The sequence below is a fragment of the Euleptes europaea genome, chromosome 6, assembly GCF_029931775.1.
Source record: "Euleptes europaea isolate rEulEur1 chromosome 6, rEulEur1.hap1, whole genome shotgun sequence".
NCBI lineage: Eukaryota > Metazoa > Chordata > Lepidosauria > Squamata > Sphaerodactylidae > Euleptes > Euleptes europaea.
In genome coordinates this window covers 4,259,381-4,285,130 of record NC_079317.1, presented here as the reverse complement: position 1 = coordinate 4,285,130, position 25,750 = coordinate 4,259,381, and the positions used below count along the sequence as shown (strand labels likewise).

The 25,750-nt window shown below is 49.4% G+C and overlaps 1 protein-coding gene across 6 annotated transcripts in view; it reads left to right on the top strand.

Annotated features, from left to right (window-relative positions):
* Window positions 1–25,750, top strand: part of TRIM9 (tripartite motif containing 9) — a 94,378-nt gene that overhangs the window by 29,478 nt on the left and 39,150 nt on the right. For all 6 annotated transcript variants that reach the window (XM_056852230.1, XM_056852225.1, XM_056852229.1 and 3 more), the window contains exons 2-3: window positions 12,671–12,766; window positions 14,110–14,232. In XM_056852230.1, coding sequence (XP_056708208.1) covers window positions 12,671–12,766; window positions 14,110–14,232 — 219 coding nt within the window. The remainder of the gene's footprint in view (window positions 1–12,670; window positions 12,767–14,109; window positions 14,233–25,750) is intronic.

Sequence of the window (25,750 nt, the reverse complement as noted above, 5' to 3'; positions counted from 1 at the left end):
GAACGTAATAGAAGGTTTGTGGAATTCACACTTAGATACTTTAGCATATAATTTGTGCTCCCGCAGCCGCTGGAGCACGTCTCGAACCAAACGCACATGTTCTTCCATAGTTTCCGAGTAAATAAGGATGTCATCGAGAAATACCACCACACCCCGGAACAGCAAATCATGTAAAACCTCATTAATTAATTGCATAAAAACACTCGGAGCCCCCGAAAGTCCGAACGGCATGACTAGGTATTCAAACATTCCAAAACAGCTGGAAAAGGCCGTTTTGGGTTCGTCTCCATCTTTAATGCGAATGCGGTGGTAGGCTTCTACCAAGTCCAGTTTGGTGAAGATTCGGCCCTCCTTTAATTGTGCTAGAAGGTCGGGAATAAGAGGGAGGGGGTAAGCATTAGACTGGGTGACCGCGTTCAGCCTGCGAAAGTCAATACACAGTCTTAGATCTCCCGTCTTTTTCTTCACAAAAAAGGCTGGGGCCGAATAAGGGGCCTTGGAGGGGCGGATGAAACCCCTAGCCAAGTTGACATCCAGATAGTCCCGTAATACCGCCTTTTCACTGGGGCTCATGGGATAGACCTTCCCTTTAGATAATTTGCCTTCCCCCACAATTTCGATAGCACAGTCCGTCTCTCTGTGGGGGGGCAGTTCGTCACATTCCCTAACATCAAACACAACCGCAAACTGCGAGGCAATTGGGGAGAAGTTGAGGCTGGGGCGGGGGACCCTACCAGTGCGGCGGCCGGAGCACTGAGCACCCGTTCCTCATCATGTAACCTACAGGGGTTTTCGGGAAACGTGAGCAGCCGCTTAACCCAGTCGATGGAGGGGTTGTGCCCCCGTAGCCAGTTCATCCCTAACACCACCGGGGTTACAATAGGGGCAATGGTAAAGTACAGGCGTTCCCAATGCTCCCCCACAGACATAATCACAGCCGCAGTTCTGTGGGTCACCGGACCCCGTTTAAAATCACTGCCGTCCATTTGGGAAAAACGGAGGGGTCCCGGGAGCCGCTTGCGCCGGACGCCCAGCTTCTTGGCTGCCTCCTCACTAATCATGGTGCGGGCACATCCCGAGTCAACTAAAGCGGGGAATTCTAAACGGGGACCCCCTTTGGGTAGGGATAGGTGAACCCTTACATACACATTGTCCTCTTGGTCGCTTACCATCGGTGGAGCTCCTTGCACAACGACAGGGGCGGTCTGCTGCGGAGCCCCCTCTACAGCAGACCGACGGCGTTTTTTGCCGGTTGTTCCCACTCCTCCTCCTCGCTGGAAGAGGGGGACGGGGTGGTGGCGATTGGAGACTCATCAGAATCAAAAGTGGTGCTTATAATCCGGGACCCCGTTGGGCCCATGGAGGTGGAAGCTCCATCCTGGGGGCGCGCCTGGAGAGCGGAGGGTGTGCCGGAGCGTCGGCCCGGTGGTCCGCTCCTGCGGCGGGACTGGTCTTCGGCGGAAGCCTTCTCCGGTTCGGTCTGAACCTGGCGAGGAGGGGTTGGACGGCCCGAGCGAGAGGGGCATTGCGACGCAAAGTGTCCTTTTCCCCCGCAGGTCAGGCAGACACCGGTCTCGAAGCGTTTGCGGCGTTCAGCGGCCGAGGGGCCCCCGCTCCCTCCCGGTCGGAAGTCCCGGCTACGGTCACTCCGGGGTCTCGGGTCCCGTCCGATGCGCTGCTTGGACAATGTTAGGAGCTGCTTACGGTTCTCAATGTCCGCAGCGTGGCGGACCCAGCCTTCCACGTCTGGGGGGTTCCCTTGCATGAAGGCCCAATGTTGGAGGTCCGGGTTGAGACCCTCCCTGAAGCACTGTACCAGAGTGGCCTCACTCCAGTCCAGGATTCGGCTGGCCAGGGACTGGAACTCGCTTGCATACTGCGCCACCGACTTGGTCCCTTGGCGCAGTTGCATCAGGGAGGCCTTAGCCCGCTCACCCAGAGTCGGGTCCTCGAAGCGGTTTCGGAGCGCAACCATAAACTCGTCTAGAGTCCGCAGCACAGGCGAGCGGAGCTCGTACTGCAACACCATCCAAGCGGCCGCCTCCCCTTGCAGTAAAGAAGCCACGTACTGCACCCGGGACTCCTCGGAGGTAAAGGTCCGGCCTTGTTCCCGCATAAAAATGTCCACTTGGACCAAGAAAAAGGTTAATTGGTCTCCTGAACCGTCATACGTGACTTTCAGGTCCCGACGGGCCGGGAGGCTAGGGGGTGCGGGAGGAGTTGCCGGTACCCCTTCCGGGGGATTACCGGTGGGTGGTTGCACTTTAAGCGCATCTAGGGCCGCGGCCATCTCACCCATCACGCGTTGCATGGTCTCAATCTGATCCTGCATAGCTTGGCGGTCCTCCTGCCACTGCCTCCGTTCTTCGTCCATCACGACTTCCCTGCGTGCAGGGTCCCCCTCGAGTCCTGTACTGGGGAAGGCCAACCGGCGTCCCTTTGCCGCAGTCCGGGAGAGAGACCAACCCTTGGGAGAGTCCAGCCAATTGTTGAGGAAGTCCCGGGGACGTCCGTCCCGGCCTTGGTCGGGGACAGGAGCCCTAGGTGCCTTCGGCTTGGCGCCCTCCTCCTTGGGGTCCGGTTTCTCCGGCACCACAGGTTTCTCAGGTATATCGGGGTTAGGGGTGGTGTCCTCGTCGGCTGACATTCTGTCCCGAAAGGTACAGCTGCAGTCCGAGAGGCAAGGACTTGCAACTTAATGTGAGAGATCCCCTCTCTCTGAGTTTGCTTCTCCAAATCAAATGTTCAGACGTTGATACAGAAACAAAGGATTTATTGAAGACATCAGGAGATGAGACAGGCACAGGTAGAAAGTTGCAAGTGAGGCGCTTATCGGGGTTACAGAATATATTGACTCCAGGGCACTGGGGCACTGGGGTTCACACTTATTGTTATGGGAAGTTACAAGCATGGCATAATACAAAACATCAAACGAGTCCCAGGAAGTCTGCTGGAGCTATCACACTTCCAAGGCCGTACTGGCCTGAGGGAGTACTGACAGGAAGAACAGCGGGGGGAGAGACTTGGGGCAATCAGGTCAGGCGCCTGAGACCAGAAAGTGTGAACTGCTTTTATGAGTTCACAGATAACAAAGCAGGTGATGGAAAGCAGAGACCCTCACAGTACCCCTCTCAGATACTTCTTCTGACAGTGGGGTTTACCTTCCCCATCTCATTAGTATGGGGCTCATTACAAATAACACATATGTGCGTAAGTGAACTCTGATGCTGTTTTTTAAAATGAAAAGCAGCATCGTAAGGGGAGTTCTTTGATGGGGGGGTTCTTTATGAGTGCATTATTTCTTTGCTTCCGATATTATCTCCCCCCACACACACACCTCCTATGGTAATTTCCCTGCAGAACGCCATGCACAATTTTGGAAACCCTAAAGGGTTATTTGGAGCAGGAAAATGGTAAACAAGAAAAGGGCTAAGTGCACCCTTTGCAATTTCTGCATTTTTAGTCATCCTTCCAAAGCTTCCCTTCCCTTCCCTTCCCTTCCCTTCCCTTCCCTTCCCTTCCCTTCCCTTCCCTTCCCTTCCCTCCTTCCTGATATGACTTTCCCATCTTGTCGGTCTACCCAGATTTGAATCCCTACTCTGCCACATTTTGTACGTCTGTGGTCACTGGTTAAAAGATCTCAGGTAGCAGGAAAGAGAAACGATTCCTTGTGATCTTGGAATGCTACAATTAGTTATTTGGAAGCAGGCAGATGCCTGAAGGACCTACCATCCATCCGTTTGCAAAGCTAAGAGAATCTTGGACAGTATTTTATGACACTTACTATGGAGACTGAACCTATAGATTTCCAGCAAAATAGTTGTTTTACTGGTTCATCCCCCTTCCATAAACTTTATCCCCTGAAGAGCAACACAAGCTGCAGTTTTTGAAACCTCATTTGCTGTCGGTTGGTTTCTGTGCATTGAAACGGGGCCCTCCCAAGTCATCAGCTCCGCTAATGAGACATTATGGAATAGTTATGAACATTCAAATAGCTCAGGTTGAAAATACCATCAGCATACAACATGTGCAGCCACATGAGATTGTGCATACTCTTGTGAGAAGAAGCCCAGCAATAAAAGTAGGCCCAGCAATAAAGCCCAGCAATAAAAGTAGATAAAATCTTAACACATCCAGTGTGGTGTAGTGATCAGAGTGCCGGACTAGAGACTGGAAGACCCAGGTTCGAATGCTTTACTGTGCCATGGAAGCTTACTGGATGACTCTGGGCCAGCCAAATACTATCAGCCTAACCAACTAACCTACCTCTGAGCCCTGTGGCACAGAGTGGTAAGCTGCAGTACTGCAGTCCAAGCTCTGCTCACAGACTGAACTCGATCCCGACAGGAGTTGGTTTCAGGTAGCCAGCTCAAGGTTGACTCAGCCTTCCATCCTTCTGAGGTTGGTAAAATGAGTACCCAGCTTGCTGGGGGTAAAGGGGAGACGACTGGGAAGGCACTGGCAAACCACCCCATAAACAAAGTCTGCCTAGGAAACGTTGGGATGTGATATCACCCCATGGGTCAGGAATGCACAGGGGACCTTTACCTTTTTAACCTACCTTTCAGGGTTGTTGTGAGGATAAAATGGAAGCGAAAAGAAAGGTGTAAGCTGCTTTGATTCCCTACTGGGGAGAAAGGTAGGGCATAAATGAAGTAAATAAATAAAATAATAAAACTGTGGGATGGGAAGCAATTAGATCCTAAAGCTACATCCCAGGAAGGGGGTAGGGTACATGTATATGGTAATTTCTGGGACTAAGAATGAGATTGAATCCTGTGCTCATCTGAGCATTTGGCCAAGCTGTCAAAGGAAATGTGATGGATCATTTCTAGTATCACATGAACACATGAAGCTGCCTTCTGCTGAATCAGACCCTTGGTCTGTCAAGGTCAGTATTGCCTGCTCGGACTGGCAGCAGCTCTCCAGGATCTCCAGCTGAGGTCTTTTACATTGTCAACTATGTGTGCAAAGCAGAGGCTCTACCACTGAGCCATGGCCCCATGGCCCCTTCCCAAATATCCCTTTGAGGTACCTTAACCTCCAACATACAGACTTTGGAATTGGGTGGCCAAGAGCAGGCTTAGAGGGAAACTTTGTGTCAGGCCTTTGCCTTTTAGCTAGAGCAAAGGCTCTTGACATGAGTTAGGCCAGGTTCTGGCCCCACGTCAAGTCCTTGGTTCTCATGCCGATGAACGTCTGTGTACAGTTTCGTTCGTCCCGTTTTCTGCAGCTGTGGTAATGTGTAGTCTGTCTTCCTGGGAATAGCTTATCTCGGGGTTGCCTAGCAATGTTTACTTTTTCAGTCCGTAGTGTCTTAAGCATGTAACCTGCCTGTATTCACCATTACTAGCCTCACCTGCCTGTAGGCAGTCAGGCCTTTCATCTGCCTTTTTGCTCCTAATAAAGTATTACTGCTTCAGAGCTATGTGCCTGGATGAGTTTGCTTATGGGATGCTAGGGACAGATGCCTGATCCTGACATTTTGAGCCTGCAACCCATTATTCTGGTTGGCTTAAAAAAGAAACTCCCAGGCTGGAAAACCTATAAAATTGTGAGCGTGGATTGAAGTTTGAAGAAGAAGAAGAGTTGTTTTTTATATGCTGGCTTTCTCTACCACTTAAGGAAGAATCAAACTGGCTTACAATCATCTTCACCTTCCCCACAACAGACACCCAGTGAGGTAGGTGGGGGTGAGAGAACTCCAAGAGAGCTGTAACTTGCCCAAGGTCACCCAGCTGGCTTCATGTGGAGGAGCGGGGAAACAAATCCAGTTCACCAGATTAGCCTCCGCCGCTCATGCGGAGAAGTGGGGAAACCAACCCGGTTCTCCAGATTAGAGTCCACCGCTCCAAACCACCGCTTTTAACCACTACACCACGCTGGCTGTCAAGATGCTGATCTCAAAGGGAGACACACACACACATCCGATCACATGCCAGGATCTTGGACCCATTTCTAGATTGAGGAACACTGAGATTCTTTTGTAACCACGGGATTTGCTGGCAAGATGCCTTTTCACGTTTTCTTTCTAGTATTCTGCCGAACTGGTTTGTCTACTGATTGCTCTCAATCCTCTGGGCTTTCTAGGATTTAATGATGAGTTATTAAAGATTTATGTACTCGTGATTTCTGAAGTGTGAACTGACGGGGTGGAATCCTTGCCATGTTGCTTTGTTTACGCTGTCCGACCCCATCAGCGTCGAATCGGGAAGCCGACGCAGAGAGAGGGAAACAGGAAGCTCCCAAAAGCCTCCGGCTGCCCCTTACAAATACCCACCCCGAAACATCTGGCGGACAAGGGAGCCAGAATAAAAGCATAAAAGGGGAAGGGGGGGTTGGCTTCTCTTGTTCATGGCAGCTAACTACCAGAGTAACAACCCCAGGAGAAGGGGGGTTAGGAAGGGGAAAGGTTTCAGACAGCCAGATCTGCCCTGGGGCTCAGCAAAACTTGGCGCAAGGAGGCAGGGGACCAAGAGAGCAGTTGTGGCAGGCGGCACACTTAAAGTATTGATTAATGCTGAGGCTGTGTGTATGAATGGTGTGTGTGTGTGTGTTTGAGAGTGGTAAGTGAACGGTAAGTGTGTGAGTAGCATATGAGCAATACTTGAAAGGCTGTCATATAGAGGAGGGTGCCGAGTTGTTTTCTGTTGCCCCAGAAGGTCGGACCAGAACCAACGAGTTGAAATTAAATCAAAAGAGTTTCCGTCTAGACATTAGGAAGAATTTTCTAACAGTCAGAGCGGTTCCTCAGTGGAACAGGCTTCCTCGGGAGGTGGTAAGCTCTCCTTCCCTGGAGGTTTTTAAGCAGAGGCTAGATGGCCATCTGTCAGCAATGCTGATTCTATGACCTTAGGCAGATGATGATAGGGAGGGCATCTTGGGCATCTTCTGGGCATGGAGTAGGGTCCCTGGGGGTATGACGGGGAGGTAGTTGTGAATTTCCTGCATTGTGCAGGGGGTTGGACTAGATGACCCAGGTGGTCCCTTCCAACTCTGTGATATGATTCTAACAGAGCCGTGACTAACCCAAGGTCACCCAGATGGCTTCATGTGAAGGAGTGGGGAAACCAACCCGGTTCTCCAGATTAGAGTCCACCGCTCCAAACCACTGCTTTTAACCACTATACCATGCTGGCTAATGTAGATTTGGGGGATGGAGCCTGGGGAGGGACCTTAACAGGGTATAATGTCATGGAGTCCACCTTCCAAAGCAGCCATTTTCTCCAGGGAAAATGCTCTTGATCCTCTGGGGATCAATTGTAATAGTGGGAGATCTCCAGGTGCCACATGGAGACTGGCAACCCCACCTATGCGGTTGCCACTGGAGGCAAAGGGCTCCGAGACAGGATTACCCACAATGGAAACCTCTGCGCTGGCAACCTTCCTCTGCCAAACGGAGCCAGAGGAATGCCACCAGAGCGCCCGGATTCTTCACCTTCCCTTCCCTTTAGCAGCTGAAGCGGTTGTTGCTTCCGAATAATCCCCCGCCAGCTTCCCCCTTCCCTCGCTTCCTCCTCCCTCCTTCATTCTCCCCCTCCTCAGTGGTGGTTTTGCTCTGCTCCACTAATCTCATTTCTCCCCGAAGCAGCACTGGGCACCCGGGCACAAAAGATTGCCGGCTAATTACAATTGGCGCAGGCCTCCTCCAGCACCGAGAGGCAGTCCCGCCCGAGCCCTCCCTTCTCCAAGGTCATTTGAGAGCATGGCTGCTTTCGAGGAGGCCCCGAAGTGCCGGAATCCCTTAATGGGTTGGCAGAAGCCCAAAAGGGGAGGGGGAGAAGGGCTTATGAGGATTTCTTTGCCATTTGGGGGAAAAAATAGCATTACAGCAAGCCGTTTTTGTCTGCCTCCAAAACCATGACCAAAGCCCACCCACCCAGCCTCCACAGCAGCTGTCTGAAAATGCCTCTAATCCCACTGCAGTCCTGAACCAAAGCGGCTTGGTAGGGTTGCCAACTCTGGCTTGGGAAATTCCTGGAGATTTAGGGGTGGAGCCTGGGGAGGGCAGGGTTTGGGGAGGAGAGGGACCTTAGAGGGGTATAATTAGGGTTGCCAGGTCTCCACTTACCTTGGGCAGGAGGTTCTTATGGGCAGGGCTGGGTGGAGGGATTCCAGCACATTCACAGTTCCACTTCCGGTTTCCTAGCCCTGCTGTGCAGGGGCTCTCATTTTTATATGCCGACTTTCTCTACCACTTAAGGAAGAATCAAACCGGCTCATTGAAGGACAGGTTAATTAGATCAGACTGTATGATACAGCAAAGTATCTCTCAACCCGCCGGCCATTTTCGCTGTGGCGACTGTACCGGTTGTGCGCAGATGCTACCTGTCAAAGAATTCAGGGACACTAGGACGGGTTTTACTTTCAAACTTAAATTTTTTCAGTAATTGCAATAGTAAATATGTAATTTACGTCATCAGATGTCCCTGTGGACTTCTTTATGTCGGCAAAACAAAAAGAGCAGTTAAATTAAGGATCGGGGAACATAGGTCCCGTATACAGAATGCTAATATCGAGGCGCCACTTAGGGCGCACTATAAAGAAATGAAGCATCAGAATTTTGAAATGCAATTTTTTGTAGTGTGGCAGTATCTGGGAAAATCTTTTCAAAATCAAAATATAGATCGTATTATGTCACAGCAAGAATCACGCTTCATTTTTTTATTTCAAACTTTATCTCCCAATGGACTTACTGGTAATTCCTTTATAGATTTATCTAGTTTTTTGTAATGTCCTTAGGGCGCTTTATTTAGCAGTTCTACGGTAACCATGCCTAAGTGCATACGGAAGACTTGGAAGCTTGAAAAAATCGTTGTGAAATGGGAATTTACCAGAAGCCCGTTGCATCTTTATTGCTCCATTGCTTTTTGAATTGTTTATGCATTTTGTGGTTATTGAGCTGCTGGTCATGCACATGTTTTTTTATCAACTGCGGTTGTCCACTTGTTTGACTTACAAAATATATTTTCTAATAGCATAATCTAGCGTTGCAATTTATGTGCCATATGCTGTCCTTTTGTTCTTGTGCTGTGTTCTTTGAATTCAACCTCACTGCTTAAGCACTTGTAGTCTCTTTCGATTAATTGCCAGGTAGTAGCAGGAGGTCTCCTGCTATTTCAACAGATCTCCAGCCGATAGAAATCAGTTCACCTGGATAAAATGGCTGCTTTGGCAATTGGACTCTAAGGCATTGAAGTCCCTCCCCTCCCCAAACCCTGCCTTCCTCGGGCTCCGCCCCAAAAACCTCCCGCCGGTGGTGAAGAGGGACCTGGCAACCTTACCAAGGTCACCCAGCTGGCTTCATGTGGAGGAGAGGGGAAACCAACCTGGTTCACCAGATTAGTCTCTGCCGCTTGTGTGGAGGAGTGGGGAATCAAACCTGGCTCTCCAGATCAGAGTCCACTGCTCCAAACCAACACTCTTAACCACTACACCACACTGGTAGGGGGAAGGGGCCTTGGACTGAGACAGACAGTGTTATAATAGTTACCATGAGATACAAATGGCGTTTGCAACAAATTTTGTTCCGTTCCATCCTGAATATCAATAAGAGTGGGTCTTTAAATTTTGCTGGCACTCCCCAGTTCTCTAATCTCGTTTGCCTACCCTATTGGCACGTGAGACGGTACTGCTACCTCCAAATCGTTTCTGACTTGAAAGGAACCCGTTCAGGCCTCATTGTTCATGGTGGATCTTAGCCCCATCGTTTCCTGATAACCCCTTTGTTTTCCATGTCACTTGTGGGGTGGAGGGGTGGGCGGGGGGGAGCTGAATCTAAGTGATGTTATTTCCAGCAGGGAGCCCTCCGTTGATTAGCAGCGTGCTCTGATAACGATTGTTGCTATAAATTACCCAAGAAAAGAAATTGCAAAGGATTGCATTAAATCTTTCTGCGGAGGCAACGGTGAGGTTATTTTCCAGCCCATTAAGCTGGGCCGCTCCCTCTCTCGGACACTGGCTCCGTTTGGAGACAGAGAGAGAGATGGAGAAGAAAAGAGGTTTAACCTCCCTGTATTTCCAGTCACTGCACACTGACAATCTCCATTACGTCTCCAAATACTGTCTGTCTCTGTTTCTTACACTCCAAGAAGTAAAAGAAATTTGCAGAGGATGGGTGCATGGGATTGTATTGACGGAACCTACAAAGGCTAGGAGAACTTTTGCAAATAGGTAGTGGCACACTGGAGTAGATTTTGCAGGGGGCGCGCTACAGAATTGTCATCATTACGCAAAGGTTGGGATCAGAATTGCATGGCTCATTCAAAGATCCATCCAGCTGAGCATCTTGTTTCGTTTCCAGTGGTGGTCAGCCAGAGACGCCCTTGCAAGCTCACAAGCATCGATGGTCTTTCCCTCCTGCTTGGTCCTAGTTTTTGGTATTCAGAGGTAGAGTGCCTTTGTTTGTGGAGGTTCCGTTTATTTATCACCTTTGCAAATGAGTCCCAGGTTCAATCCCCGGCATCTCCAGTTAAAGGGACTAGGCAAGTAGGTGATGCGAAAGACCTCCGCCCGAGGCCCTGGAGAGCTGCTGCCAGTCTGAGTAGATAATACTGACCTTGATGGACCAAAAGGTCTGATTCAGTATAAGACAGCTTCATGCATGTTCATGTGCTCAACTGGGCACGATCATGAGTGCACTTCAAATGCACTTCAACAAAGACAAATGTAAAGTTCTGCATTTAGGTAGGAAAAATCAAGTGCATAATTATAGGATGGGGGAGACTTGTTTGAGCAGTAGTGTGTGTGAAAAGGATCTTGGGGTCTTAGTAGACCAAACACAGAACATGAGTCAGCAGTGTGATGTTGTAACTAAAAGGCAAATGCAGTCTTGGGCTGCATCAACCGAAGTATAGTGTCCAGATCACGCGAAGTGATGGTATCGCTTTACTCTGCTCTGGTTAGACCTCAACTAGAGTACTGTGTTCAGTTTTGGGCACCACAATTCAAGAAGGATGTAGACAAGCTGGAACGTGTCCAGAGGAGGGCAACAAAGATGGTGAGGGGTCTGGAGACTAAGTCCTATGAGGAAAGGTTGAAGGAGCTGGGTATGTTTAGCCTGAAGAGGAGAAGACTGAGAGGGGATATGATAACCATGTTCAAGTACTTAAAGGGCTGTCATATAGAGGAGGGTGCCGAGTTGTTTTCTGTTGCCCAAGAAGGTCGGACCAGAACCAACGGGTTGAAATTAAATCAAAAGAGTTTCCGTCTAGACATTAGGAAGAATTTTCTAACAGTGAGAGCGGTTCCTCAGTGGAACAGGCTTCCTCGGGAGGTGGTGAGCTCTCCTTCCCTGGAGGTTTTTAAGAAGAGGCTCGATGGCCATCTGTCAGCAATGCTGATTCTGTTACCTTAGGCAGATGATGAGAGGGAGGGCATCTTGGCCATCTTCTGGTCAATAGGGGTGTGGAGGGGGGAGGTAGTTGTGAATTTCCTGCATTGTGCAGGGGGTTAGACTTGATGGCCCTAGTGGTCCCTTCCAACTCTATGATTCTATGTGAGAGAGGACAAGCATTCCTCCGGGCTGCGCATTCATTCTGCTGGCCAATTGAGTTCAGACATGGAGCTTTTTTCTGTGATCGAAGAATTCCTCTGGAGGGGCTCTGTCTCCATGGAGACTGGACTGCATGAAGGATGCGAGGGAGAGGACCTGGCTGGGGCCTGCCCTGCCAGGGCAGCCTGAAACAGCCCGATTGATTGACTCGAGCTGCTGTCTGTCTGCTTCCGATCCTCTGGCATCAATCTTCCTCCCTCGCCACCCCCGAAGCTGCTCCATCAGCACTGATGTGCCTTAGGAAGGATATGGATGCGGTGAATCATCTCCATGGCGCCAACTCTGCATAACTGGTCGAAAGCCATTGAATGTAAGGAGGCAGTCGCAGGAGTGAGGCAATTGGTAGCCTCTTTTTTAAAAATTAAAGTCTTATTTCTATACCCAAACAAACATGTACTGGGCAATGCTGAGTGCGTGTGTGTGTGGGGGTGCTTTTGCAGTGAACACATGAACACATGAAGCTGCCTTATACAGAACCAAACCCTTGGACCATCAAAGTCAGCGTTGTCTACTCAGACCGACAGCGGCTCTCCAGGGTCTCAGGCTGAGGTCTTTCACATCACCTACCGGTCTAGTCCCTTTAACTGGAGATGCCGGGGGTTGAACCTGGGACCTTCTGCATGCCAAGCAGATGCTCTACCACTGAGCCACGGCCCCTCTCCTGAGGTGGTGGAGCTGTCCTGCCTCCAGAGCAACTGGCTGCCAATGCAGCAAGCTGGAAAAAGGTAAATACGTTTTTAAAAGCCCCGTAGTGGTGTATTGTCTACTCCACTTTGGAGGGTGGCCCGTATGGCATTAATACACCTCTGAAGTCCCTCCCCTCTCTAAGCTCTACCTTCTCCAGGCTGCTTCCTCAAACCTCCAAAAATTTCCCAACCCAGAGTTGGCAACCCAGGTTGCGTTGGATCACATTCCAAATCTGACTCCTTAAAACCAACCTCTTGGTAATCTGCAGTTCTGAATCCGACCGACGGGCTTCACTCTGTGATCTCTCTGGGGTGCCTCGGTTAAATTTTGGAGCAGGGCAAAAAAAGATAAAGAGTTCACTGAGAATGTGCAGAGTTCATTTGCATCCAGCTAAGGCGGCTGACTCTCTTCTTTTCTTCCTGCCCACAGAGCCAGCTGTCCCAGGCCCTGAACGGATTGTCGGACAGAGCAAAGGAAGCCAAGGAGTTCCTGGTTCAGCTCCGAAACATGGTGCAGCAAATCCAGGTAGTGTGTGCCACCATGTGCAGCGTCCACTTTGCTCTCTATAGTATTCTCTGAGGCGTGGTGGATAAGGTTGATAAGGAAGTTAAGGTAGAGTTCCATAAAATTATGCATGGTATGGAGAGAGTGGACAGGGAGAAGCTTTTCTCCCTCTCTCATAATACCAGAACACGGGGTCATCTGTTGAAGCTGGACGGTGAGAGATTCAAAACTGATAAAAGGAAGTATTTCTTCACACAATGCATAATTCAATTGTGGAACTCCCTGCCCCAGGATGTGGTGATGGCCGCCAACCTGGAAGGCTTTAAGAGGGGAGTGGACATGTTCATGGCCAATAGGGCTAGCCATGGTTACTACTCATGATGCACACTTATTCTCTCCAGTATCAGAGGATACTGTTGTATTAGGTGCTTTGGAACATAGGCGGGCTAATGCTGCTGCAGTCGACTTGTTTGGGGGCTTCCTAAAAGCAACTGGTTGGCCACGGTGTGAACAGACTGCTGAACCTAATGGGCCTTGGTCTAATCCCACATGGCCTTTCTTAAGTTTTTATGTTCTTAAGGCTTTAAGAGGGGAGTGGACGTGTTCATGGAGGAGAGTGGTATTCATGGCTACTAGTCAAAATGGATACTAGTCATGATGCATACCTGTTCTCTCCAGGATCAGAGGAGCAGGCCTGTTATCTTAGGTGCTGTGGGACACAGGCAGGATGGTGCTGCTGCAGTTGTCTTGTTGGTGGGCTTCCTAGAGGCTCCTGGTTGGCCACTGTGTGAACAGACTGCTGGACTCGATGGGCCTTGGTCTGATCCAGCAGGGCTTTTCTTATGTTGTTACCAATCCTGATCAGTAGCCAGCACACAGGAGACTCTGGGTCTGGACACTTCCAGAACAGGCCCCTTTATTGCATCCTACTGAGAGAATACATTGAATACCTCTCCAAGGAAGCAACAGTTGGAGCGGTTTTTCAGTGGAACAGGCTTCCTCAGGAGGTGGTGATCTCTCCTTCCCGGGAGGTTTTTAAGCAGAGGCTAGATGGCCATCTGTCAGCAATGCTGATTCCATGTCCTTAGGCAGATGATGAGAGGGAGGGCATTTGGCCATCTTCTGGGTCACTGGGGGTGTGGTGGTGGGGGAGATAGTTGTGAATGTCCTGCATTGTGCAGGGGGTTGGACTAGATGACCCTGTTGGTCCCTCCCAACTCTATGATTCTATGATCTGGGGAATAAGAGCACGAAGCTGATGCGGGGATGGGTGAGGCCCGCAGTCTGTGGCTTGTCTTCCCAAATGAGACTGTGTGCCTGGAAGCACCCCCTCGCTTGGCTGACCGGCGGTTTTGCCCCTGCAGGAGAACAGCGTGGAGTTCGAAGCCTGCCTGGTTGCCCAGTGCGACGCCCTGATCGACGCCCTCAACCGGAGGAAAGCCCAGCTGTTGTCCCGGGTCAACAAGGAACATGAGCACAAGCTTAAGGTGAGTCTTGTCCCTTGGGGAAATCGAGGGAGTGGGAGGGGCTGATGGGCGGGGCTGGGAGGGGGCCCTCTTTGCTCTCCATTCCTAGCAAGACAGGTGCTGTAATGTCTGTGTTATAATATTAATTTCGAATTAATATAACACAGTGGGAGGTTGATAGTTCAAAGCAGTAGTTTTATTGAGCTCAATATACATACCGGATGAAAGTGCCCTAATGCGCAGGACAGTCTTCATACCGAACAAAGGATTGCTACCCCAGTTATAACTTCTGGTTAGGGATGTTCCAATTTCGTCGACTTACTAAACATTGGTTGTCTGCCTTTCTTTAATTAACATAGTATATAGAGATTGGTAGAAGCTGTCTCTAAGCAAGCACTTGGTCTTGTGATTCCCATTCCTAACAGTGAAGGTAAGACACTGTTTTTCTCTACAGGGGAAAGCCCGTACCAGGCAACGTGTTCTGTTGGCCTCTTATAGTTATGGATGCCAACGTTCCCAAAGTTTCCAAGTGTGGGTAGAATATATCTGCCTGATGCTATGCTCTATTCTTGAGCATAGCACCTCCTGAACCTACGAATGTTTATACATATGAAAGAATATATGTTTTCCTATAAATGAAGTTTATAGGCACTTCAGTGCCATTTATGCATGGTAGGTTTTGCCTCGGACTGGCACTCTTTCGATGCACGCTTTTCCCCTCCAGATTCTCGACACTCAACCGCAAGCCCCCATGCAGAGTTCGGAGAATTCGGATGGGGAAAATGTGCATCTAGAGAGCGGCAAATCCCAGGCAAAACCTACCATGCACAAGTGGCCCCGGGTCTCTTGCAGGGTAAATCAATACCTCATTCCGCCTCTGGCAAAGAATATTCAGCAGTGGGGTTTTTTTTTTGGGGGGGGGAGTGTTTACAAGCCACGATCCTTGAGGTTAGAATAGACGTGTCCCTAGTGGACAAGCTGCCCCTGTCCTGGGGGGAATCCATGGCCTTCCCGGGTTGCGCTTCTGGACCAGAACCCCCAGTTTCCCCCTCTGATCTGGAGGTGGCCAAACGCTCGGTCCAGGGAGGGCCTTGCTGGGAGGCCCACCTCCTCCCGCACCGAAAGGCTCCTAACCTCCCTGGGGGGGGGAGGGGGAAGGGACCCCCACCAGGAAATGCAAGAATGATTTGAGCGCTGAGACGGATTAGAAGAGGCTACAGCAGCCCCCGCAAAGGAAGAAGGGGGGGCCCTGACTATTGCCATGGTGACTGTTGCCATAGTAACAACCAAGGATGGATGGAGGAGTGGCAATTTTGTTTGCACAGGATCGGTAACCAATCGGCCAAAAGGAGAGATGGGGTGGGGGAGAGACTGCCAGTAGGGTTGCCAACGTCCAGGCAGGATCTCCCTGAATTATGGCTGATTTCCAGATGACAGAGAAGAGTTCCCCTGGAGAAAATGGCTGCTTTGAGGGGGTGTACTCTTTTGCATTGCATCTCCATGAGGTCCCTCTCTAAAGCTTGCCCTCCTCTGGCTGCACCCCCCCCAATCTCCAAATATTTCCCACATTGGAGCTGGCAACGCTTGCACTGCCTTCTCATTAGCGTTGCCAACCTCCAGGCGGCAGATGGAGACCCCCCCTGCTGTTACAGTTGCTCTCCAGCCGACAGAGATTAGCTCCCCCCAGGAGAAAGCGGCTTCTTTGGAAGGTGGACTCTATGGCATTATACCTGCTGAGGTCCCCCCCTTCCCCCAAACCAAATCCTCCTCAGGCTCCACCTCCCAACCCTCCAGGAATTTTCAACCCAGAGCTGGCAACCTTAGTTGCCAGAGAAAGGCCGGACCCCGTCGGATTAGGGCTGCCAGCTCCCCCCTGCCCACTGGCGGGGGTAGGGTTGCCATAGGGTTGCCAGCCTTCAGGTACTAGCACAACTAAGAACACCTTATGCTGAATAAGGAAATGACAGGAGAACCACCAGCAACAAGCTCAAAATCAAACGACTATTGGAACTACAAGTTTAAACGACAGTCTTATATATCTATCCACAAAAAACACCAAGTGTAACAATTGCAAGCACGAAATACAAAGTGAGTATACAATATAACCCAAATAAACATGAAAAGGGTCCAAGGATATATACAATATGAAACAAACAGGCAACTAGAAGTCCAAAAATAAAGCTGACTGTGACCTTCAGGTACTAGCTGGAGATCTCCCGCTATTACAACCGATCTCCAGCAAGTTACTAAATTCCCCAAAGGGATACAATCTAATGCCAACCCTAACTCTATGGCATTATACACTACTGAGGTCCTTGTCCTCCCCAGGCTCCGTCCCCAAATCTCCAGGAGTTTCCCAACCTGGATCTGGCCACCTTACCCCCCATGCCTAGGGTTGCCAACCTCCAGGTGGTAGCTGGCTATCTCTCGCTATTACAACTGATCTCCAGCCGACAGAGACCAGTTCACCTGGAGAAAATGGCCACTTTGGCAATTGGACTCTATGGCATTGAAGTCCCTCCCCTCCCCAAATCCCGCCCTCCTCAGTCTCCACCCCAAAAACCTCCTGCCGGTGTCGAAGAGGGACCTGGCAACCTTAGGTTGCCAGCTCCGGGATGGGAAATACCTGGCGATTTTAGGGGTGGAGCCTGAGGAGGGTGGGGCTTGGAGAGGGGAGGGGCTTCAATGCCATAGAATCCAATTGCCAAAGTGGCCCTTTTCTCCAGGCGAACTGGTCTCTGTCGGCTGGAGATCAGTTGTAATAGCGGGAGATAGCCAGCTACCACCTGGAGGTTGGCAACCCTAGGCATGGGGGTAAGGTGGCCAGATCCAGGTTGGGAAACTCCTGGAGATTTGGGGACGGAGCCTGGGGAGGACAAGGACCTCAGTAGTGTATAATGCCATAGAGTTAGGGTTGGCATTAGTTTGTATCCCTTTGGGGAATTTAGTAACTTGCTGAGATTGTGCAACCATATATATTGAAAATTAATATCCTGATTCAGGAATTTATGAAATGAAGACTTTGCATATGGTTGTGTGCTTCATCCCGATGGGAGAAATGTATTGAAAGCTGTTAAAGCGATTATTTAGACTGTTGGCATATCAACGTTGAAATTGAACGGGACTGAGGAAGACTTGAAACAATCGTATCCCTTTTCACTCACTCTTCGTTGAAGACGTCGACCTTGGATCGATTGTTACTGTAACACTAGTTGTAATGACTTTTAACCTATTTTGTACATACTTACCTTTTGGATAGTTTGTTACATGTATTGTTGTATACTCTGTGTTTAATACAACTCACTGTTAAGCCATGCTATTTTTAGTCTTTCCTGGGCTAAGTTTCTAACCCTTGGGAATAGCGCAGAGGTGTTTATTTTTGGTTGCTCAACCTCCAGGTAGTAGCTGGAGATCTCCTGCTATTCAACTGATCTCCAGCCGATAGAGATCAGTTCACCTGGAGAAAATGGTTGCTTAGGCAATTGGGCTCTATGGCATTGAAGTCCCTCCCCTCCCCAAACCCCGCCCTCCTCAGGCTCCGCCCCAAAAACCTCCTGCCTGTGGCAAAGAGGGACCAGGCAACCCTACATAGAGTCCACCTTACAAAGCATCCATTTTCTAGGTGAACTGATCTCTGTACTCTGGAGATAAGGTGTAATTCCAGGGGGTACCCAGGTCCCACCTGGAGGCTTGGCACCCCTAGTCCCAAAGCCCTTTTCATGGATGGTCATGGCTATGAAGGAGAATTCACTGAAAAGAAACCAGTTCACAGGGAGGAGGAGATTTAACTGCACCTCTGCAAGGCAGGCAGTGGGAAGGTTTGGAGCCAGGGGCCTTTCCCTCGGACGGGAAAAGGCAGAGAGCCAGGACATGTTTTCAAGTCCAGTGAAGCTGAACACATTTGTGTCCACTCAGCAGAAGTTAGCTTTTTCCCAAAGGTTTCTGCGCCTGCCTCCTTTCTCTGCACGCCTGAGAGCATCGGGCCCAGCGCTTTCGGATTTCCAAAAGCGTCCTCGCCCTTCCATTAGGCCTCGATCCGTCCGAGCGCTGCCGGCATTTTCCAAACCGAGGGACTCAACCTTCATCCTAACTGGGCAAAAGAGCGCCTTAGGCCAGCCCAAGGATTTTGCTGCCCCAAGGAGACCGAGGCAGGGATGCGGAGAGGGCCTCCGAGAACACCTTGCAGTATAGCAGCTGGTGCAGAAGGGTGCAGAAGCAAGGTTGCCAACCCTCCACGGGGGGTCACTGGGGGTGTTGGGGGGAGGTAGCTGTGAATTTCCTGCATTGTGCAGGGGTTGGACTAGATGACCCTGGTGGTCCCAACTCTATGATTCTATTGTACTAACTGGATATCTCCTTCTATTACAACTGATCTCATGGAACACATGCAGCTGCCTTATCCTGAATCAGACCCTCGGTCCATCAAAGTCAGTATTGACTACTTAGATCGGCAGCGGCTCTCCAAGGTCTCAGGCAGAGAGGTCTTTCACATCACCTACTTGCCTAGTCCCTTTAACTGGAGATGCCCGGGATTGAACCTGGGACCTTCTGCATGCCAAACAGATGCTCTACCACTGAGCCACGGCCCCTCCCTCTATCTCCAGCCGATAGAGATCAGTTCACCTGGAGAAAATGGCCACTTTGGCAATTGGACTCTATGGCATTGAAGTCTCCTGTTCCTTAAAGAATAATGATTTTGTTTTGCAAACATACTGTGTATATCACTCATAAAAAGTGCTTCTTGCGACTTCAACAATATCGACAACAGCCATGTAAGGTAGGCTAGTCTTTTAGAGACCCCTTTCAGTTTGAGATACCAGGGACCTAATGTAGAATCATAGAGTTGGAAGGGTCATTAGTCCACCCCCCTGCACAATGCAGGAAATTCACAACTACCTCCCCCACACCGCCCAGGGTCCCCTACTCCATGCCCAGAAGATGGCCAAGATGCCCTCCCTCTCATCATCTGCCTAAGGTAATAGAATCAGCATTGCTGACAGATGGCCATCTAGCCTCTGCTTAAAAACCTCCAGGGAAGGAGAGCTCACCACTTCCCGAGGAAGCCTGATCCACTGAGGAACCGCTCTCACTGTTAGAAAATTCTTCCTAATGTCTGGACGGAAACTCTTTTGATTTAATTTCCACCCATTGGTTCTGGTCTGACCTTCTGGGACAACAGAAAACTACTCGGCGCCCTCCTCTACATGACCGCCCTTCAAGTACTTGAAGATGGTTTAATGTATGAATTCATTCTGTCTGCTCTGCTGCTGAGTGAGCTGTGGTCCCTTTTCCCTTACACCTGTGGAAGCTCTGCCTTTCTTTTTTCTTTTCTTATTAATTTTTATAACATAACACAAAAAACAAAAACAAACAAATACAATAAAAAGAAATAACAAAAATACAAAAGAGTATCTATATATACTTATTCATACATTTATGATTAGAAAATTATGAAAATCAAAAAGATACCCCTTCGACCCTCCACCCACCTTAAAAAAGTGACCCATCACCCAACTTCTGAAGAAGTGTCTTAACAGTTTTAAAAATGTCTATTAACAATAAAATATAAAAATATTAAAACTAGTATCTATAACTCACTAAGTAAAGTAGTAAAATCCATATTTGCCAGTTTATCCCAATATGTGGCGGCCTTTACCCAAGTTTTTTTTTTATATTCAACATGGAATATTTTCCTACATGGAAAAGATATGGAAGAATATAAAAGAAGCTCTGCCTTTCTTGAACTTGTTAGGGCCACAGAGACCCTAGAAAGAGAAAAAAAATATTGGCAATCCTAGTTGGCACCAGTGGCCCTGGACTTCACAGCAACTGGGTACTGCAGCTCTGACCTACTTTATCTGACACACATTTCCATGGGCAGAAAAGAGCATTAATCCAATACTATAGCCTAAAAAACAGCTTAATTTCTCCCCCTTCCTCTAGCAATTGGAGAAAGTAAAGCAAAGTGACACACAGTAATTTTATTTCCTTTCCTTTGCAAATCAAGTTGCAAAAACATGGGTGCTACATCTCCAAATGTTCGTTTACAAGACGGTGGCTCAGCAAAATTAATGTGATGGGAGAATCAGCACATAGGAGACCCGAGCCTGTAGGATTGCCATATCTGGGTTGGGAAATACCTGGAGATTTGGAGGGGGGCGGGCTTGGAAATGTCTGGAGTGGCTGTGGCTCAGTGGTAGATAGGGCTGCCAACCTCCAGGTACTACCTGGAGATCTCCTGCTATTACAACTGATCTCCAGGTGATAGAGATCAGTTCACCTGGAGAAAATGGCTGCTTTGGCAATTGGACTCTATGGCATTGAAGTCCCTTCCCTCTCCAATCCCCGCCCTCCTCAGGCTGTGCCCAAAAACCTCCTGCTATTGGAAAAAGGGACCTGGTAACCCTAGTGGTAGAGCCTCTGCTTGGCATGCAGAAGGTCCCAGGTTCAATCCCCGGCATCTCCAGTTCAAGGGACTAGGCAAGTAGGTGATGTGAAAGACCCCTGCCAGAGACCCTGGAGAGCCGCTGCCGGTCTGAGTAGACAATACTGACTTTGATGGACCAAGGGGCTGATCCAGTATAAGGCAGCTTCATGTGAGATCAGTTGAAATTCCAGGAGAGCTCCAGGCCCCCACCTGGAGGATGGCAACCCTCCTCTGGGCCCTTGAGCAGTTGATGCAGAAGTCCTGCTTAGACTGCGTGAGAAGAAAAACTGCTGAAAAGTGCAGAGAGGGAAACAGACAAGCCGTTTGGAATGAGTTCTGCGTTGAAGTGCTGGAACAAAATGTACCATGTTTAGACAAGATGGAGACTTTGGTTCTTGTAGGTTATCCGGGCTGTGTGACCGTGGTCTTGGTCTTTTCTTTCCTGACGTTTCGCCAGCAGTTGTGGCCGGCATCTTCAGAGGAGTAACACTGAAGGACAGTGTCTCTCAGTGTCAAGTGCGTAGGAAGAGTAATATATAGTCAGAAAGGGGTTGGGTTTGAGCTGAATCATTGTCCTGCAAAAAGTAACAAAGGTAATGTGCTAACCATTGTCCTGTAAGTATCCAGATAATGTGCTAATAAGGGTGTGGTATGTTAATATGGAACCATTGTATCCTGAAGTGATCTGTTAATGTGTGCAATCCAAAGCTAATCTGCATGGCTATTGTTGGAGATGGAGACTGTTGTGATCTCGACCAGGTAGGGTTGCCAGCTCCGGGTTAGGAAATACCTGGAGATTTTGGGGGTGGGGTCTGAGGAGGGAGGGGCTTGTGGAGGGGAGGGACTCCAGTGCCATAGAGTACAACTGCCAAAGCGGCCATTTTCTCCAGGCGAACTGATCACTGTCGCCTGGAGACCAGTTGTAATAGCGGGAGATCTCCAGCCACCGCCTGGAGGTTGGCAACCTTCAGACCAGGGATGCCCACCACTTTTTGAGTGCTGCCCATTGTGACTTCTGTTGTATACCCTGCCCGTCCCAAGCAACCAACTTGGCACCATCTCCTTCTATACTTACGTATCCAGCGAGATTTTCTCCTGCCTTTCTGTTATAAGTAAGGCCCAAGGTAGCATAAAACATTTCTTGTAAACAAAGATCTACTACAAACACCCATCCTGGAAAACCAATCTGCATCCTGGTCTCAAACAGCAGTTGAAAATCAATGATCTAAACTGCAGCCTAAAACGATGTGCCAATAAAACAGAGAGCAAAAGAGGGTGCAGCCGGCTCCAATCGAAAACACAAATCAGGTGGCATTTGCCCAGGAGTAAAAGCAAATCAATGCAGCCAGAGCGCTAAAATTAAACAGTTATTAATAATTCAAAATGCAGAACAATAAAATCAACGATTGGCATTAAAAAACACACACCATTAAATCAACACAGTGGAAGGAAAAGGGACAATCAAAGCGTTCATGTTTTAACAGGATTTCAGAAGAGGCTGGGGTTGTCAACCTCCAGGGAGGACCTCGAGTTCTCCTGGAATTACAACTGATCTCCAGATGACAGAGATCAGTTCCCCTGGAGAAGAGGGCCGCTTTGGAGGGTGGAGCCTAGGGCACCCTTCCCAATCTCCACCCCCAAATCTCCAGGAATTTCCCAACCTGGTGTTGGCAACCATAGGGGTGGTTGACACACCTGTTAGCACTGGGAATTCCTTAATTAGGACGGGGCAACAGCTTAGAAAGCCCCATGCTGCCACCACCCCCTTGCTAACACAGCCCTGCAGAGGGCTAGTGTGGTGTAGTGGTTAAAGCGCCCAACCAGGGTCTGGGATAATCAGGTTCGAATCCCCCGCTGGGCCATGGAAGCCTGCCAGGTGACCTTGGCCCCTCACAGTCTCACAATAGCCTATCCTCCCAAGATCGTTGTTGTGAGGATTGTGGGGAGGGGAATGATGCGAAAACCCGCTTTCAGTCTCTGATCAGGGGAGAAAAGTGGCATATAAATTTAAAAGCGGCAGGGAGAAAAGTGGCATATAAATTTAAAAAATAAGCAGAGGAGGTCACCAGATACTAGGGTTGCCAACCTCCAGGTACAAGCTGGAGATCTCCCACTATTACAACTGATCTCCAGCTGATAGAGATCAGTTCACCTGGAGAAAATGGCAGCTTTGGCCACTGGACTCTGTGGTATTGAAGTCCCTCCCCTCCCAAACCCCGCCCTCCTCAGGCTCCACCCCAAAAACCTCCCGCCGGTGGCGAAGAGGGACCTGGCAACCCTACCAGATGCTCATCTCAAAGCAAGGGCCGGCTCATGTGGGTGAAGGCAGCTCTGGTCCTAAGTAGTTGCCAACCGCAGGTTGGAAAATTCCTGGAGATTTGGGGGGTGGAGCCTGGAGCAGGTGGATAAATGCATAATGCATAAACTCTACCCTCCAAAGCAGCCATTTTCTTCAGGGGAACGGATCTCTGTCGCCTGGAGATCAGCTGTAATAGCGGGAGATCTCCACCCACCACCTGGAGGTTGACAACCCTAGCCCCCCACCCTGTGTCTGAATTCTAAAGGTGCCCACCGGCTCCAAAAGGTTGGGGAGCCGTGGGCTAGAAGCATGCCTTTGACCAAATGAAAACAGACAGTCTCCAGATTATGACTTCTGCCCCCTCTGTCCATTGCTGGACTTGGGCTGCAGAATTGCACAACGTGCCTGGCCTTGGGAACGTTTGACTTGTCTGGATTAAAAGAGAAGACAGGACCAATCCCACGGGGAGTGGAAGCTCAGGAAAGAACAGACGACTTTGCAAAGCTGATAATGAGCTTGGGGGTCTCTTAAAGGAGTTGGATGTAAATTGACTTTCCTTTAGCATTTATTTACACGACGTCCCTGGCCCCCTGCCAAGTAATATTCTGGCCTCTTACCATCCCCTTGGCTTGCTGTGATGTTTCATTAGCTCGAATGTTGGGGAGGATTTGTGTATTTCATCTGGTCAGAAGGTAGGGTTGCCAACCTCCAGGTGGTAAACAAAAGTTAGCCTGCTGTACAAGTATTGTGAAAAAATCATAGCAGTAACAGAGCCAGAAATATTGTCGAAGGCTTTCACGGTCAGAGTTCATTGGTTCTTGTAGGTTATCCGGGCTGTGTGACCATGGTCTTGGTATTTTCTTTCCTGACTTTTCGCCAGCAGCTGTGGCAGGCATCTTCAGAGAAGTAACACTGAAGGACAGTGTCTCTCAGTATCAAGTGTCACTTCAGGATACAATGGTTCCATATTAACATACCACACCCTCATTAGCACATTATCTTGATACTTACAGGACAATGATTAGCACATTACCTGTGATACTTTTTGCAGGACAATGATTCATCTCAAACCCAACCCCTTTCTGACTATATATTACTCTTCCTACACACTTGACACTGAGAGACACTGTCCTTCAGTGTTACTCCTCTGAAGATGCCGGCCACAGCTGCTGGCGAAACGTCAGGAAAGAAAATACCAAGACCACGGTCACACAGCCCGGATAACCTACAAGAGCCAGAAAATTTCTTATCATAAACTTATTCTATTTAAAATAGGTGTTTTCAATTTTGCTACAGCATTTAAATTGCTATGATGTTGTAATACATAACATCTATAACAATAACAAACAGAACATAAACAAAGGCTACATAAATCAGTTGGACCCGTTATTACAAGTCTATATACATTTTCTTGGGTAGTCCTACAAAGTCCTCCACAATAGAGGTGTTAGTCAATTTCAGCGAGACTTGTTGCAAGTTTTCCCACGTTTGTAGCCTTGTGGTTCTGGCGGTTCCCCTTTCGTTTTCTTGGGGTGCAGGACAGGGGTCCGGTTATCGCCCTGTTTCGACCTTGACCACTTAGGAACCAACGCTAGCTATTAAGTAACACGCTCTTGCGTTGGCCGGTTGTAGAATAAGTTTAGGATAAGAAATTTTCTGGCTCTGTTACTGCTGTGATTTTTTTCGCAACCTCCAGGTGGTGGCTGGAGATCTCCTGCTATTACAACTGATCTCCAGATGACAGAGATCAGTTCACCTGGGGAAAGTGGCCGCTTTGGAAGGTGGACTCTATGGCATTAGACCCCACTGAAGTCCCTCCCCTCCTTACACCTGCCCTCCAGCATTGTGTAGTAGTTAAGAGCGGTGGTTTGGAGCAGTGGATTCTAATCTGGTGAACCGGGTTGGTTTCCCCACTCCTCCACACGAAGCCAGCTGGGTGACCTTGGGCTAGTCACAGCTCCTTTAGAGCTCTCTCAGCCCCACCTACCTCACAGGGTGTCTGTTGTGGGGAGGGGAAGGGAAGGTGATTGCAAGCCGGTTTGATTCTTCCTTAAGTGGGAGAGAAAGTCAGCATTTAAAAACCAACTCTTCTCCTCCTCCTCCTCACCACCACCACCACCCAGGGGCCTTGTCTGTCATTCTGTCCAATGCACCACACTGGCTCTCTGTCACACGTAAAACATGTTATAGTAATCCAACAGGGATGAGATCAGGGCCCTGGATCAGGCTTTTTGAGGAACATCTGGGGCTGGCTTATCAGCCAAAGCTGTTAAATCCCGCAAGCTGTTTTTCTGCCCGAGGGAGCAATAATGTGCCTCCACCCCTGTTCTCGGCCGATCCAGTCCTGAACCCTGTAGCCAGTTCTGCACAAGGTACTAGTCCCTGGGGACGTCTTCGGTGTGCTGGAGGGGCATTCCCCTTGCGTGGAACGTTTGGGTCTTCCTATGACATCATGCTCTAAAAATAATAGGGGGGCGGGGGGTGCCGAGCCAGGCCCGCAGCTGTTCTTGGGATTTCAGGCCGGTTTTAAAATGCGAACCGCATCTGTTTCAGGCTCGCGAGGAGCCAGAGCCGATGAGCCAAATGCTTTGTGACGGGTGCTAATTAGCAGCAAAGAGTCGGTTTGGGGAGTCCCCGTGGGGGCCCAACGAGGCAAAGGAAGGTGGGGAAATTCACAGGGTGTGAATGCTTTGCAGGCTTTCCACCCTCTGCCCGGCTCTGTATAATCTCCTGGTTGGAATCCCTGCCTTCAGCTCCGTCCCAGGCATTTCTTGGGTTGCCATCCTCCAGGTGGTGCCTGCAGATCTCCCAGA